The 18,175-nt window shown below is 39.2% G+C and overlaps 1 protein-coding gene across 1 annotated transcript in view; it reads right to left on the reverse strand.

Moving 5' to 3' along the window:
• The window catches only part of LOC124804971 (WAS/WASL-interacting protein family member 1-like), a 69,125-nt gene extending 67,855 nt beyond the window's left edge, over positions 1 to 1,270 (reverse strand). The window contains exon 1 of the mRNA XM_047265361.1: positions 1,119 to 1,270. Within this exon, the coding sequence (XP_047121317.1) occupies positions 1,119 to 1,270 (152 nt within the window). The remainder of the gene's footprint in view (positions 1 to 1,118) is intronic.
• Positions 1,271 to 18,175: the final 16,905 nt, after the last annotated feature.

Consider the following 18,175-nt stretch of genomic DNA (forward strand, 5'->3'; position numbering starts at 1 on the left):
TGTTATCATATCGATTATACAGCGTCAAAATTAGGCGACACATAGAACGGAAATGAAATGGAGTCCCATGCTTCTTGTCAGAGCGTAGGGGAACGATGAGGGAGTCCCGCACCGCCGTACTAGGCAAGGTCCTAATGGACGTGGTTTGCCGTTAGCTTCCTCCGACCGTAATGGGGATGAATGATGATGATGGTGAAGACGACACAACGACACCCACTCGTCAAGGGGCAGGTGAAAATCCTTGACCCCGCCGGGATTCGAACCTGGGACTCCCGTGTTCGGGAAGCGAGAACGATACCGCGAGACCACGAGCTGCGGACAGGAGCACTAACTACCACTAAATTGTCTCGAAATAAATCTACATCATTTACAGTATTTTTTTGTATTCGAAATAAATCTACATCATTTACAGTATTTTTTTGTATTCAGTTTTATGTACGAGCAAAATATCTGTTTCCATTTGTTTTTTGTTTGTTTTACTGTCGGTATGAAATCGTTATTTTTAAGCAACAGGTAATTTATAATTTTTGCAATCTTCGTCATTTGATATTACTATTAAAATCTTTACATACATATCAACGTCAGAAAAACAACTTACGTAATTTAAAATTGTTAGATAGTCTAAAGTACGAAAGTCATTTTAATCATATTTCGACTTATGTTCTCGAAGGTTCTGGAACATCTATTCCTTCTATATTATGCTGTTTCTGACATCAAGCGTGAGATTTCACTTCGGGTTCGGTTTTCTGGCAGATCGTTTTCAGATCGTTCCTGTCGAGGGAATTTCTTTCGAATTATCTATCAGCTTGGAAGCGTTAAGTTTGGTTTGGATCTGTAGATGTTATATTACAACTATTAAACTCTCTCCATGCTATTTAAAAGATCCTTGGACGGTAGAATTGAATAATATGTCATAATACTTCCCTAGACGCTGAGGCCATTTTGAAACGCTGAGTAAAATTCCTAAACCATTATGTAATGTCACAAACGTTAACCGAGGAAATTATTGCTCGAATAATTATGAATATTACTTAGCAGTGCTGTTATAAAGAACATTTAATTAGAATTGATATTGTGGCTTATTTAAGGGAGGTGCATCACATCGCATCGTCATCTACGTCTGCCGCACGCAAGCCTGCTGGCGGCGCGTGCCGCAGTGGACGGTGCGCGGCGCTCTCCTGTTGAAGTCAGACTCAGAAAGTCGTCGGCGTGGCGGCGTACTCGATCTGCAGCAGCGCTGCGAATCCAGCCCTCGACAGGTGAACGCCATTGCCGGGACCTGCTCGCCGCAGCACACCAGTTTCACAACCCACCGCTCTGCCTCGTTGGTCCGTATTACCAACAGCGCTGGTTACCGTCGAGCTGTGTTGAAGTTGTTTGTTCGACGTGTGCCGCCTTGCACGTTGAAAGCCGCCAGTGGTCGAATGTCCGGGACTGCGGACACAGGCGCATCTCGCTGGTTGCGAAGAAGTTCTGGGAGGCCTCGGTTATTACTCAGAAACCAATTGGTGGCGTTAGCCGAAGGGAAGTTGATTGTCCCGAGAGTTTATGAGGTTCCAGCTTTGTCCGTTTGCTGTATTTATTCGGCGTTCAGTTACATGGCAGTTCATGAGCAATAGTGTAAGACTTTCATCTGCCTTGAGCTTTTACTTAGGGACTTATAAGGACTGCACTGTTTGGTATATGTAAAATTTTTATAGAGTTTCATGTCACTCGCTTCTCCGGTAGCATTTACCATGCATGGAGACTAGCCGATTTACAAATTACGAGTTTTAAGTATACAATTTTACTGAAGATGTCATGATTTTTGCTACGGTGCTTTTCTTAAAATTATTTCAGATTCTATTCTCGTATCTGCCGAGCAACTTGTTTAGGTACACGTATCTAACTGTTTAAAATTATATTCTCCTTTCGTTCGTAATATCATCGTCGATAGGTGAGAGTTTTCTGCTTACGAATAATGCTGCGTGTTTTTTTGTGGGACTCTTATGGTGTAATACACCTGAGCTAGCAATGCACTTTTGATTAAATGCAATTTAGAGCAAATCTATCACATCGACCGTCACGTAGCCCTTTCACTCATTTAAACCATGTCACTATTCGAGTCGCGAATGTTGCACAGGAACAATGAAATGAAATGAAATGGTCGTGTGGCATTGCTGGCCGGGAGGCCCCAACAAGGGGAAGTTCGGCCACCGATTGCGAGTCTTATTGCATCGTCGCCACATTGGGCGACTCGCGTGCCTGTGATGACGATGAAATGATGATTAGAAGAACACAACAGCTAGTCCACGAGCGGAGAAAATCTCCAACCCGGCCGCGAATTGAATCTGGGCCCGCTACATGGGAGGCAAGCACATTACCATCCAGCTAAGCAGGTGTACACAGAAACAATTAATGTTGCTAACACTCCGAGCTCGAATTTCTCTAATTTTACCACCATAGACTCTGCAAGAGATAAACGTAGGAAGATGCAATATATTGCTTGACGTTTCTAGAAAAGTGCGCTCTCAGACTCATAACAGTGAACCACACCGTGATGTTCAACACCTCTCTTCCAAGGTCTTCCATTGGAGTTGGATAAGCATCTCTGCGAGACTTCTGCACTAACAAATCGAATCTGTGACGAAACGTGCAACTTTTCTTTGGATATCTACCAGTTGTAACTGGCGCCCGTCCTAGCTTGACGAGCGACATGTTGCGAATCTCAGTCTCGCATATCGTACGAATTAGAACACTTCAGAGCTATTTCGCTGATACAGCTATGAGCGAGCGTCGGGGAGAAGCGTTGCCTCAATATTTGAGGAACGATAATAGGCAGCGTCGACCAAGTGACGCCGGGGAAAAACAAGGCTGCATGCCTAGCACTGCCCGCAGTGCCAGGCCACGGCAGGTGAAATTTCCGCACAGCACTTATACGGAAATGGAGGTATACTGAATACTTTACTAGCCTCGCCAGAATTTTCTAGAGGCCGCCCTGTGACGTCATACGAGCCGTATAAATAAGGACTCATGAGGACCCGATAGGGGCGAGATCTGAGGTGTGTAGCGACGCAGACTCTGTGTCGTTCTGCGCCAGACACGAGACTTGGAACTATTCGCGAGCCTCGGCCCCCTAATAACCGTGGAGATAGATTCAGTAGATGGGAATTGACTGATGGGAGTGGACTGATAATGGGAACAAGTAGCAGTGCCAGTAAGACTCTTCATTTTTGAGATGAGAGGGGCCTTACGATTTATACCTCGCTTCCCTAACCGACCCTCACCGAGTTCCGTACTCTGCACCACCTCGTAGCATGACTCCTTCAGGTGTCGGAGTTTCGGAAGCTGGCCACGCGTACTTCCGCTCGTCGAGAAAGTTGACAGAGGTGAGACCCCTGAGCTGCAGCAGCGGGTCTGGCTCACTCTCTCTCGGGAGACGACAAATAGACAAGTAAGAGTCGAACGAGTGTTTTGTAAGCTGCTTCTCTCCTGGTCAGCTACAAGTCTTGAGACTTCTTCTAATGAATATGTCTGGCAACAGCCTTTCCTACAGTTAGTGGTAATCATCCGTTACAAATCCCTTCGTACGCATTCTAACACCCTAAAATGGATATGGTTTCTTCCAGGTGAATATTCGAACTCTGTGTACACATGAAATAATATGTATTTCCATGTATTTATGAGGAATATGTTACATTTCTTACACTGAAGTTCAACTGCCAAATCCAGCACCAAGCATTAATCCTCTGTAGAACTTAACTATATTTCGTTACCATTTGCTAGCGTTGCCACTTCTCGGTATATAACAGCGACATCTACTAACAGCCCCATGGAATTTACGACTTTAAACATTACATAATTTTTATGTATTGTGAACAGTCATGCTCCTGTAACCCTCTGTAATTTTATGTCTTCGTTAGAAATGTAATAGTCAGTACCAAACGAATATTTTATTTATACTTAATTCGCATTTAAATTCGCAAAATATTAAGGAAAGAAAAATCAGCGTTCAGTTAAAAGCGTGTATTTGATTTGAAGCATAACGTATTTACAGCCCTCGAGGAACATGTTTAGCTGATAAGCAATTATTTCAGCAGTATTTTTAAGTAAGGGGTTCTAAAGCTTGTATTAAATAAAAACGTTTTGTCGCGTGAAGAAATACGTCTGAAAACTGGCTAACATAAGAAGAGTAGCTCGAGGTCTACTTATTATGGAGCAAGAAAGGAAACTGAGTGTGGTCTTGTCTCATTTTTTATTCATGTGTACTGCGGGAAGCGGTCAGAATGTTTTTTTCACGTTCTGTTATTAATTTTACAACTAGTGATTCCGATACTACAAGTTATGTTTGTTGATAGAAGAAGTAGAATGACTTTCCTTCCCTCTGTGAGCACGGATTAAAGAAACACTAATCGTTACACTCATGAGCCAAAACAGTATGACCACGTGCTTAATAGCTTGTTCGTCCGTCTTTTGTACGAAATACATCGCTGATTCTGTGTATGAGCAATCCGACAAGTTTTGGTGGGCTTGTGGGGGTGTGTGGCATTAGATGTCTACGCACAGGTCATGTAATTCACGTAAATAGCGCGTCGCTGATTTTCGTATGAGGTTATGGCGCCCAATAGCGACTCAGATGTATTCCGTAGGAGTCACATCAGCGAAATTGGGCGCCGAGACATCAACGTGAGTTCACTCACTATAATGCTCCTCAAATCACTGTAGCAGGGTTCTGGCTCCAAGACACGGAGAATTATACTGCTGAAATATGACATCGCCATCGTCGAAGACGTCAAGTCTGAAGGGACGCAGGTGGTTCGCAGTTGTCAGCGTGTCTTCGATTACTACCACAGGGCCCACGCAAGCGCAGGAAAATGTTTCCCATAGCCTCCTGTCTGCGTCCGTGGCGCGCTGTTCGTTTCGGACCGCCGTTCACCTCGATGATTCAGTTTGTGGAAACGACCATTGACCTAACGTAAAAAATGTGATTCACCCGGAGAGCCGACACGTTTTCATACATCGATGGTCGATTCCGTATGGTTCCGCGCCCACTGCAGTCGTCGCTGGCGATGTCGTTGGGTCAACATGTGAACACGTAGGTGTGGTCTGTGTGGAGCACCGTGTTCAACAAGGTACGATGTACAGTGTGCTCCGAAACGCTTATGCGTGCACCAGCATTGCGCTCTTTCGGCAGATGCCACAGATCACCTTCTATCCTCCTTTACAGAGCAGACAAGCCTCCGAATCCCACGTTCTATGAAGAGTCGTGGACGTCCAATCATTTGGCACCTAGTGGTAGTTTACTGTCCTTCGATCTCTTTCCGTAGATGCCCACGACAGTAGCACGTGAACATTCAACCAGCTTCGCCATTTTCGAGATACCCGTTCACAGGCTCTGCGTCATAAGAATCTGCCCTTTGTCCAAGTCGCTTATCTAAATGGATTTCCCCATTTGCAGCTCATCTTCGCAAGGGTGATGCCGCGTCCGTGTCTGATTTGCTTGCATACTGTCGTCACCGTGCCACGTACCCCAACTCTACCAGGCGTCACCCAACGCCTTGGTCGTCAGTAGTCACAACGTTTTGGCTGATCAGTTTATTTTCCTTCAAACTATTCATACATTATGCTATGTTACTCTGGTAGGTTAGCTAACGAGCGATATGGATGGAAAATTCAGAAGGTAAGTTACGCATGTCATCCAAATGCGCAACACTAGAGGTGTGACGTCAGAAGATAGTACGCGTTGTGGACTCCCTGCGGACGTAGTTTTGCTATGGTGCGGGTGGTAGGTGCACCACAGCTTGGGAGTGATATGACGTAGCAACTGAAAAAGTATTCCAAAGTTGAAGTAGGCCTATGTCGGACAGTACGATTCTTGTACATAAAACGCCTAAATTGTACACAGATTCACCATGATATTCAGGCGGTATATGGTCCAAATGCAGTCTTGTGTCCATCTGTAATGGTGCCAGCAATCTGACAAAGGCTGTACAGGGGTGGGAGAGGCTGATCGGAAGGAAGGTAATCGTCAATGAGCACATATGGCAGTTTCCTGACAATCGAGAAAATCATTTGCAGCAACTGCAGATTTTCTGACGATGAAGACATTCACACAGAGATTCTCAAATGACTCTGTGGCCAAGAAGTGGATTTCTGTCGTCAAGAATCTGAATGATCGCCAGATAATTCGTATCGTTGTTTATAGCGACTTTTGACTATGCTGAAAAATGCCGTCAATGATCAGTGACACTTTTAAGTGTAGGGCAGCATACAGTAACAGTCAACTGCCCTGCTACAATGATGTGTAACATATTTTTTCACTGTTCTCGTATCAGTGGCAGTGGAGCATGTCTTATCGTTGCAGTATTACAACATGGCTGCAAGATACACTATACGAAGTCCATTAAGTTCTTGTACAATTAAGTTGTACGCTGCATTACTGCTCTTGGAGTTATGTATTTAATTGTGTAGTCCGATAATATGGAGAGATGTATTCTTATATCATGTAGTTCTTCATTGTCTTGTCCCAACTTTTAATTAATTCTAATTAGAATTTCAATATCATAACACACTTGGAAAAGCCTTTCCATTTGTACCATTGTGTAATTTCTTGTCTGCAGGGAATCTATCCCAAAGTGTGTCCATTTTGATGGGTAATACTATGTGAATACTTTTATACCCAATCAATAGTTGTTTTATATTTTATACACTAACTGATATGCATTTCAGATAGCCGTTTCAAAATGACTTCAAAGCAAACACTATATACTAATGAAAAAAATGGACTGATATTTTAATCCATCCAATGGCATCCAGCGCTCTAGAATGTTATCTTTCAGACAATTAATGGTGGCTATAGATCCCATCCCAGCTAAAACATTTGTTTCAACTTCTGCCTTGTTTTCCTCTCCACTATATCTTTTCTATTAGGATGCACAATGGGGCAGCCATTTGAAATTTTGGGCCACATCCTCAAAGCTACGTATTACACCAATGTGGTGACATGCCTGTGTCTAACAGGAGTGTGCTGACAGCAGAGACTGATACCCTACAGACGTAATTTGTAAGCTCCCGTGGTGTAAGACAGAGACAGTGATCTTGCCAGCATGGGTACTCTCATACGAATACCATGGGTGCCATAGGAAATGGCTTGTAACCTGGGCTCAGCAGTGGACTGTGTTTGGCAAACACTGACCCTTGATCCACATGCACTTTTCTTCTGTATTAGTAGAATCTGCTCTATTGACACAAGTCTGTAGTTTTCACTATCCATCTCTAACGAAAGGCACACCTCTTCATATCTTCTAGAATTGTTTCTGGAGGGGTGAGGTACTCCTGAACATGACTACCAACAAACTAAAAGAACTTCTTTTTGACAAAAACTATTTAATTTCTAGAAATCAACACAAACCAAGGCCTACGAGAAATTAGAAAAGAATGAAAGGAAAGTGTCCCTTCTCTCAGAAGTAGTAGTCTATCCACATTGTAGAAAGCTTTGAATGCATTTAGTATATATGAAGAAACACAAGTTGAGCAAATCCTTGGTGTCAGCACACATGTGCAAGAATCCAGGCTCGAATTTCAGTCCGACACATTGTTTTAAATTGTAAAACGAACTTCAGGGTGCATTCAATGTCCTTAGCAGACAGGTATCAGAATATGTATCAGAACACATAACAGTGAAATATATTCCTAATTTGAAAATCCCTCTTTACAGTGTCATGTATAAAATTTTTTCTCTCTCTTTAGTAGCACAATTTCATATTTAAGAATAAAAAACCCAAACCATAAGCTGGTGCACTTTGTCATTTTCCTGTTAATTAGTTTTCAGTTAATTACACTGCAATCAGGAAAAACTGGTTGTTGTTGTCAGATATGTTATCCTCTGTAGTGCTGACACACTGAGGACAGATATTGTCTTAGGTAGGAAGTGAATTTAAAGGAGGTGGTACTCAGTGGTAAGAGAAATCAAATCTTATTTCATGAACTAACTTATAATTAAACTAAAATTACCAACTGTTACAGTTTATTTATGGATGTTATGAGCAAATCTTGGGAAGTGCTACATAGTTGCTGATGGACACATAATTGAAAACTATAGAGAATCTGTAAAATTAGTACAGTTGTACACTAAACTATATACAATGTTAATGGTAGGTAAGAAATAGACACTATGGGAAGATCTGAGGAACTAGTTGAGGGGGAAAGTGAAACATAGGATATAGGATAAGAATCTAATTTATTATCTAGAAACGAGGGAAGATGTAAAACACTGGATCATAAAACTATTCAATTACAAATATTACAAGAATAATTATAAAATCTGTATCAACTGTAGTAAGTGAGAAACGTCATTTTGATTTCATTTAACAACTCTGAACTTAGGTTTATTGTGCAGTATGTTTCCTTTCTTTCAGTAAAGTCAGCAGCATCTTTAAAGAGCAGTACAGGCCTTTTTACTAACTCTCCATTAGCCAAAACTTTTTCAGGAATTAACGACCAAAATATCTTGTGTCTTCTGGCTTCCAGAGTTTTCTACTGTCAGATTAAATGTGATGTGGTTCAGCTGGATGCACCACTTCATCTACACTTAAGAAGTGAGAAACATCACTTTTAATTACTGAATTATAATACTAAAAGGAAGGCAGAAAAACTTCAAAAGCTAAATGTAGTTTGTCCCCTTAAAAGCACATACCTACAATTTTATTAAACAATTAAGTGCATCTACTCTTTCTAAGCAGAAACGAGGAGGGTTGTTGGAATTTTTGGAAAGTGATGACCACACCATGAAGTGGAATGAGATATTTTATGTAACAACAAAAGGAGTTTGGATATATGAAGTGGCATCTCATTCAGAAAGGACAGTAAGTTTTTTAAATAAAATAGGTCTTATTCAATGAGCCTATATTCTTTGGAATAGAGTCCAGAATCTGAAGGTACACTGACTGCATTCATAAAGTTGAGTAAATTAATTTGACGTTTTGTGAATGATAGCAGAAATTACTCAGCACTGGAGAATGATATAGATAACAATGTTGAATGTGACAATGACAGTGGACTACAAAACTTTTCATTTGTATATTCTTAAAAATTCTTTGAAGTTAGTTATGCAAAATGTGTTCCAGACTTCCCATGTTGTATTAAGATGCAGCAGTAATAAACTGTTCCTGTGGCAAATAAAGCAGACATACATGTGCAAGTGGTGACAACAATAAAAAACATAAAGTAATTATGAACAAATTTTTCAAGAGAGGTCAGATAATTAATTTAGAAGATAATGTTGTTGTTGTTGTGGTCTTCAGTCCTGAGATTGGTTTGATGCATCTCTCCATGCTACTCTACCCTGTGCAAGCTTCTTCATCTCCCAGTACCTACTGCAGCCTACATCCTTCTGAATTAGAAGCTAATATGAAATGTAATGCAATTTATTGGAGCTGGATTAATGGAGAACTTGCATATGATTGTAAATTTTAAAGATGAGTCAGAAAAATAAATTAAGAAATTAAAGTTATGTAAATTAAGTAGGAAAGAGAAACTTTGGCAACAGAAATATGGCAAACCATATTATAGCTGAATGTACAAATAATATTATTATCAATTCAACTCCAGTTATGAATTTACAGTGCATCATTAAGTCTTTGATAAGTTTTCCTTTATCTTTCTTTTGTATTTCTTAAGTTTATGTTTTTAGTAACCATATTGTACTGTATTGTATGTTAACTGGGGGCCTAGAAACAACAGAGAGGCTCCGTCCTCAATGCAGCTGCAGTGGTCCACAACCCCACAACTACAACTGCAGTCCACTTCACCCCTCCGACGCCACACACCGAACCTCTCCCTTAGGGTTATTGTGAAGTTCGGCCCCCAGCGGACACCGGCACGGAAATTCACACACCAGACGAGTGTAGCCCCTATGTTTGGATGGTAGATGGTGTACATGTACGTGGAGAACTTGTTTGCACAGCAATTGCCGACACAGTGTAGCTGAGGTGGAATAAGGAGAACCAGCCTGCATTCACCAAGGCAGACGGAAAACCGATTGAAAACCACCCACAGACTGGCCGGCTCACCGGACTTCGACACAAGTCTGCTGGGTGGATTCGTACCAGGGACCAGGCACTTCTTCCCAATGCGGAAAGCCGTGCGTTAGACCACACAGCTAACTGGGAGGGCTAGTAACGATAACCAGACAAACCTAAACTTAAGAACCTTAGTTGATTCGACATGAATTAGCTTTTAACGCATTTCTAAATTATACAAATACATACTACTAGCCATTTATAGTGTGCTTGTCTAACAGCTTGGACGGCGGTTTAAGTGTGATGTAAATATGCTAACTTTCACTTCTTTTACAAGATGACTTACTTGAGATGCTCAGTCGACCATCCTTGCTGGCTAGCCTGATGCTGCAAAATCACTTTGTTCTCCAAAGTATGTTGCTAGGTACAGGAATTTCTTAAGACTCTCTCTACTTATAAAAATAAGTAGACATACCAATTTCATTTGTTTTAACTAATGACGTATATTTGAGCTTCAGACATATTACAAATCTCACTCTTCGTATAAATATATACTGCTTTGTAAGCCTCTCGTGTCTCCAAACATTAGAAACAAACTACTTTGCATATAAGATAAAGTTGGCTTAAACTGCATGTCCAGTCTTAACATGAATCTACATACACATCTCCCCTTCAACAAGGCTAAGACAAAAGTTTTTCTCAAGAGTACCTCCTCAGCTGTTCTCGTTATTATAACAATGGTCACTGACACAAATAGCACAGAATAACATAGAAGCTCCGTGATTCTTCCATACACTTTCATTAAAACTTCCATGGATCGCCCGACAAGTACTTTTCGTTGCCGTTCAACCACCGTATCTACATTCTTCTCGCGACTGAATTTGAAACCTACACACACAAACATGTGACACGCAGTAGGTAGAATTCTATCATCCTATACTCATCTCTAAAATATCGTGTGTTCGAAATGATAGAAGGCAAGTGCTTCTAGAATTTACACCGAAATTCTCAAATCACTACACTTGTCCTACAGCAATTAACCTTGTCCGCTTCAGTTTATCTCACCAAAATACATTAGATGGGAAGAATTATCTTCGTTGAAACAAGTTGAGAATGAATGAGAATGGTAGAAAATAAAATGATCAAAAATTTTTCTCAGTTGAAGAAAGTTTACTCTAGCACCACTGTCCTTTACTAGCCTGTGTATAGTAATGTGGTGATATGCCTGTATCCTTCAGATGTTTGAAAAATGGCCTGAACTGTTAGTTATGGCAGTATCTGAAGTTTAATATGTGTCAGAGACCACTTTTCATGTGTCAGGTGTGAAGAGCATTAACTATCACAAAAAGTTCCAGAAGAAAATATGGAACAAACCTAAAAGTTTACATTTATGTGTTGATAGGTTCTCTTTCTGCTACACGTTCTTTATTCCATGAGTATTCTGAAAACAGACAAAGGATTTTATGGGCAATTACAAAGGGATCTTCATCCTTGCACTACGTGGATCCATCTCATGGCTCTGTCTGAGGGACCTATCACAACCTCCCAAAAACTATTTTATTTTGCTCCCTGATGAAAGAACTAATAGTTCTAAAAGCTACATGAAATTTTTTTCTACTTTCAATGCATTTGTCAGCAGTACTGGAATTTTGCATCCAGAAGTTAACTCATTGTCAGTTCCACCATCTCCCTGTAATTTTCTTGCTTCCTCATAAGGTTGTTATACACATTTCAATGGGAATGAACACTTGGAAGCCTGTAGATGGTTTTATAGTTAAGTAAGTTTCTGAAATTTTCTAACTTCTATTATGTGCACAACAACTTCTGCACAGGAAACTTTTTAGAAATTTCTCTAGAAATATGTGATCTGGTCTTTTTTACTATGGACCACAGTCCCAGACTATACTGGCACATAGTTGATAATATATTGTATTAATTATAGAGAAGAAAAAGTAAAGTCTTTCGAATCAAGAGAAATAGACCATGGTGAATGTCAAGAATGAAAATGTTTTTTATGAAAATATATGGTGTAAATAATGTTAGCAGAAATGTTGCGTGTGTTAGAAAATGTATCACACGCCACACACACGCACGCACACACGCACCCACCCACCCACCCACCCACACACACACACACACACACACACACACACACACACACACAGAGAGAGAGAGAGAGAGAGAGAGAGAGAGAGAGAGAGAGAGAGATGTTAGCACTCGAACAATAATGCAAAAGTCCAAGGAGCCTATCATTTCACATGAAGAGGGAAGACATATGTCTGACACCCCATGTCATACTGATTCAAATATTAAGACTGGTGCAACTGACTTCCTGAAATAATAAACATAATATACCCATGCTAGGAGATATAAGGAAATATCAGCTTAAAATAAAGCAACATATGCTTAGGAAATCAATAGGCTTCATGGCCATTAAGGTACATATGTTTGAATGAATTTGGTTTTCAGCAATCGAACAACCAACACAAATTAAAATAGAATGCTAAGTAAAAGTTAATGTTTACTCAATGTCAATAATTTAATCTAAACTTTGCTTTCATATTTTATTCATCTTCTCCATTGCTTTTACTTGGTTGGTTGGCTGGTTTGGGGAGGGGACCAAACAGCATGGTCATTGGTCCCACTGGATTAGGGAAGGATAGGGAAGGAAGTCAGTTGTACCCTTTCAAAGGAACCATCCTGGCATTTGCCTCAAGAGATTTGGGGAAACCTAAATCAGGATGATCAGTCATTGGTTTGAACTGTTGTCCTCATGAATGTGAATCCAGTGTGCTAACCACTGTGCCACCTTGCCTGGTTGCTATTAGTGTGATAATATAAACAACAAATTGACAGTAAACCTAGCTATAAAAGCAATGAGGTTAACAATATGAAACTTATATTGCATTGATACAAATTAGAAATATCTTAACAGTAACGAAAAAGCGTTTAATAAGTTTAATAAGAACCAATATATGTTATTAGTACATTGTGGTATATTGTGTGATTCACATATAGAGAGACAAGATAACTACATTGTATAGGCTAATGGAATTAACACAGAAGTGTGGATGACTTCATTGAACTGTTATATAGCAGTTGAGTATTTAAGGTGAAAATGCTTTTTGCATTTACAAATAATCAGGTTACAAGAACAATCAAGTTCACTAAAAGTATCACATCTGTCTAAAACGTGTATTCTTACGACAGGAAGTGAGTGAGAAATGTCATTAAAAATATCAGTAGCCAGTTCAAATGCAAATTTATCACATATTTATTATACAATGTGCAATGGATGAGTACCATGTTTCCGTTTTATGCATCTGTTATGATAAATATTTCTTTACTGACGAATGGAAAACCTGGTGGAAGCCGACCTCAGGGAAGATCAGTTTGTATTCCGTAGAAATATTGGAACACTTGAGACAATACTGACCCTACGACTTATCTTAGAAGATAGATTAAGGAAAGGCAAACCTACGTTTCTAGCATTTGTAGACTTAGTGGAAGCTTTTGACAATGTTGACTGGAATAATCTCTTTCAAATTCTGAAGGTGGCAGGGGTAAAATACAGCGAGCGAAAGACTATTTACAATTTGAACAGAAAGCAGATGGCAGTTATAAGAGTCGAGGGACATGAAAGGGGTGCAGTGGTTGGGAAGGGAGTGAGACAGGATTATAGCCTCTCCCTGATGTTATTCAATCTGTATATTGAGCAAGCAGTAAAGGAAACAGAAGGAAAAATCGGAGTAGTTATTAAAATCAATGGAGAAGAAATAAAAACTTTGAGGTTTGCCGATGACATTGTAGTTCTGCCAGAGACAGCAAAGGACTTGGAAGAGCAGTTGAACGGAATGGACAGTGTCTTAAAATGAGGATATAAGATGAACATCAACAAAAGCAAAATGAGGATAATGGAATGTAGTCGAATTACGTCGGGTGATGCTGAGGGAATTAGATTAGGAAATGAGGCACTTAAAGTAGGAATGGAGTTTCGCTATTTGGGCAGCAAAATAACTGCTGATTGTCGAAGTAGAGACGATATAAAACGTAGACTGGCAGTGGCAAGGAAAGCGTATCTGAAGAAGAGAAATTTGTTAACATCGAGTATAGATTTAAGTGCCAGGAAGTCGTTTGTGAAAGTATTTGTATGGAGTGTAGCCATATATGGAAGTGAAACAATGAAGATCAATAGTTTGGACAAGAAGAGAATAGAAGTTTTCGAAATGTGGTGCAACAGAAGAATGCTGAAGATTAGATGGGTAGATCACATAACTAATCAGGAGGTACTGAATAGAATTGGGGAGAAGAGAAGTTTGTGACACAAATTGACTAGAAGAAGGGATCGGTTGGTAGGGCATGTTCTGCGGCTTCAAGGGATCACCAATTTATTATTGGAGGGCAATGTGAAGGGTAAAATCGTAGAGGGAGACCAAGAGATGAATACACTAAGCAGATTCAGAAGGATGTAGGTTGCAGTAGGTACTGGGAAATGAATAAACTTGCACAGGATAGAGTAGCATGGAAAGCTGCACCAAACCAGTCTCAGGACTGAAGAACACAACAACAACAACATGATAAATATATGCAGAACTATTCAGACACAAAGTCAACTAGAAATTGAACACACAAATGAAATGAATTTAGCAATTATTACAATAGAAATTTTGGTATTAGTAAAGAATAAAAGTCGATTATTAAGAATGTATATAAAATAAGGCACATAGTTCCACTTTCAAATGTGAACATGTGGGTCAATGTGGAAAGTATACGAACTGTGTAGATCACTTTTTAAGTATGTCACTAGGACAAATGACACAAATTCTACAACAAAAGGGAAAAAGTAAGGATGACGTCATCAAAAAATTCAGGTAAGTAGGTTTTGAAGAATCTAATTCACTAGGATCTGTAAGAAAATGAAGTTATGGTTGTGTATGACAAGAAGTTCAGAAATGAGGAAGGAAATGCCTTTGTGTTCGCTGTGAAACCATCGAAACGTTCTATGAAAGACAAGAAAGTAATGAAATATGACAACACAGGAAAGAATGACTAGAATAATTTCTTTGACAGTATATAATTAGAAGAGAGATTAGTGTCAACAGTAAAACACACAACTGATAATTTTGAATGCAAAACACCTAATGTTATATGGTAAATAAAAAAAAATATAGAAACAAAAATATTTCATGTGTACAGTTGTCTTAGAATTAATTGTTCTTTCAGACTGACATTAAATATTGCTCTTAGAATATATAGCTTAATAAATCTGAAGTTTGATCTCTCTCCAGTCTCAGGGTTTAAGTTTCATGTGGTAATATGCTCCACAATAGGTTTCTTTATGTGGTGCTGGTAGTATTTGCTTATTGTGGAATGTGATAACTGATTTAAGACACTGAGTATTTTAAATTTTTAAATGGAATTATATACATTGAGAGGTTTTCACAAGGCAAACTGTCATATGGGTTTGTATAGTGGACTGCATTGTATTATTGACTACACTATATAATTTTTAAAATTACTGCAGAATGTTTGCAAAGAGGCAATTGTTAAGCAAAGAAAAGTAGAATGACAGTACACTGGGATGCAAAACCAAACCACATATCTGAGTGCTATTACATAATCAAAATAACAGTGACATGTAGTAGGAAAAATGAAATAATGAGAGAATATGATGACTTATTTACCAAATTTTACACATCCTAAGAAAGTAAAAGAAGTAAATACACATTCAGGGTAAATAAATGAAATTATCGGCTTCATGCAATGCATAGCACACAACAGAAATGTTCTAAAAAGGAAATGAAGTCTGTTTATTTTGAAAATTCTAGAATCTTTTGACAGTGTTCCGATCCTTTAGGATCACCTACTCATCACAGCCACGGAGGGTTGTAGATGCCTCATATCAGGAAACAGTTTCAGAATAAATTTTTGCCTATTTGGGAAAGTTCTCCTCATAGATCTCCTACTCTTTCTTGGCCTGTGGTGTTGGATACAATCCATACAGAATAGACTATAGTGTAAAAAGAAAGCCATTAACTGTATTGATTTCAGTGGCTATCCCGAGGAAGAGCACTTTCGAGAATCGAGTACCAGTAGGGATCTGGATAGGCCAACAGGAGAAGTTTTACTCTTTTTCTGAATTTTCTTTACTTGAAAAAATATGATTTCTGAAGGGACTGAAAATTACTGCGAATAGCTGCCGAGAAGTAACCCAATTTTGAGATCCTCAGAGTCGAATGTCAGAAGTCTGATTTCCACGGTGGGTGGACATATCTGAGATAACCTTTAGTAGGAATTTGGCCCATAAACGCTATCGAGAATTTGTATCTCTGACGTCCTGCAGAATGTAGCTTACATGTATGAATACTGGAATGCTGGCTCTGTACAGTTATGTGAGTAGGTTTTCCACTGTGTAAACTGTCCGAGCAGGGGACAATATTGTTCTAACGACGATATTTTCTCATAAACAAGTTTATGTGTTTAGTGTACGTAACTGAAAATGTTAGTCAGTGACTCTCTGGTTGCTGATTCACTCTGTTAGTATTTAAAGATTCTCACGTACTTCATATCGTTCTCTTCAAAAATCTACGAGAATGATGTGGCACTTCGTGACTGAAGCGAGTGGCTCTGAGCTTTCCATAAGAAACAGGGTAACACTAGAGAACAGCTAAGTTCCTATCTTTTGTAAAAATGATTCTGGCCATCCGTTCGTACTCTATTGAATTTACTGACGAATAACGAAGTAATCAATAAGTTATAGAGATTTGTGTCGAAATGTGACACACGCCGTGACATGAAGAAAGGAAGCAATCAGTCGAGTTTCAGCGAAATACCAGAAAACGTACGCACATGACTTTCAATACAATGTGTGTTGGTGGGCTACAAAGCGTATGTTTTACAACGTAACTTTCGTCATACATGCGAACAATGAAATATGTAGGTAAATTGTCAGTTATTCATTGGTTATTCTAAGATGACCAGATCAGACTAATAACAGACTCTACTCTATTGTACCAGGGAGCATACGTTCTGTACCTTGCTGAAACTTTTTCACAACATGTCGAAAGATGAATCAAGTGGCATGCGTTAATTGAAAGTGATAATATATGTTAAAAAGGAAAAATAGCAGTGATTTATTTGAGCGTCCAATGGATATAGTTACTGCAGGTCATGGTAGCTAGGAATGAACAAAAAGGGAAAGAGTAAATTTGAAAACGATAATACTGAACTAGTAAGTGGAAAATTAACTATCTCCTGAAACTAAGAAGGTCCACAGTCGTTCCAAAATTAGGTTCCTGATAGTCAAATATATCTCGGAAAAGTGGCTACGGCATGCACTGATACACACAGTACCCCCTTTTTTTGTTTTTAGGATAACAAGTGTTTCTTACTATGTATTCGGACAGCGGTAATAGACCCTGCTTTTTTTTAAGACGATCCACGGAAAGCTTACGAAAACGCATTTCCTGACGACGTTGTCATATTTCCGTCATTATTATTGAATTTAGTTGAAAATATAATGTGGACTATATCTTAAGAATAAATCATACTTTCATTTGCTCCTTAGCGGTCACCTGTTATGTGTGACTGCGAGAAACGGATCGTTAGGCTTATAATTAACGCGTTGTTATTCTTTTCCGTCAGAAATTCTCCCTGTTTGTAATATAACAAAAAAAAAATGTGTCTGTTAATCGAGATTCAGAAAATTGTCGGGTTAGAAGAAAAAAGGACAGTGATGAAGAATAAACAAACTAAGTATTGCAACAGTACAAACAGAGGTGGTGATTTCTTTTGTGTGAAAAACTGAGTTCTGAGATGAACTTCATACAGACTCAGTTGCAGTTGACAGGCTTTTTATTAATAGCACGTAAACCACACACACAAAACATTCTGTGGAATCAACTTGCACCCCTCTTTTGTGATGACAGTGGAAAAAGCTTTTGACACTACTCACGTCGCTACCACATATATAGAAGTGACACTGTAACTGTTTGTTATTTAAAGACATGATTGTTTCTATAACGCGGTTTTTAAATAGATTCGTTCTGTCATGTTTTTCCATATTTATTTTATTATTATTGTTTTTGCTGGTAACTTAGCCCTTAATTATGGTCCATGTCAATTCCGCTGGCTTGAAACGGCAGCGACAAGATGGCAGCCTAATGGCTACATGCCCA

The sequence above is a fragment of the Schistocerca piceifrons genome, chromosome 7, assembly GCF_021461385.2.
Source record: "Schistocerca piceifrons isolate TAMUIC-IGC-003096 chromosome 7, iqSchPice1.1, whole genome shotgun sequence".
Classification (NCBI taxonomy): Eukaryota; Metazoa; Arthropoda; class Insecta; order Orthoptera; family Acrididae; genus Schistocerca; species Schistocerca piceifrons.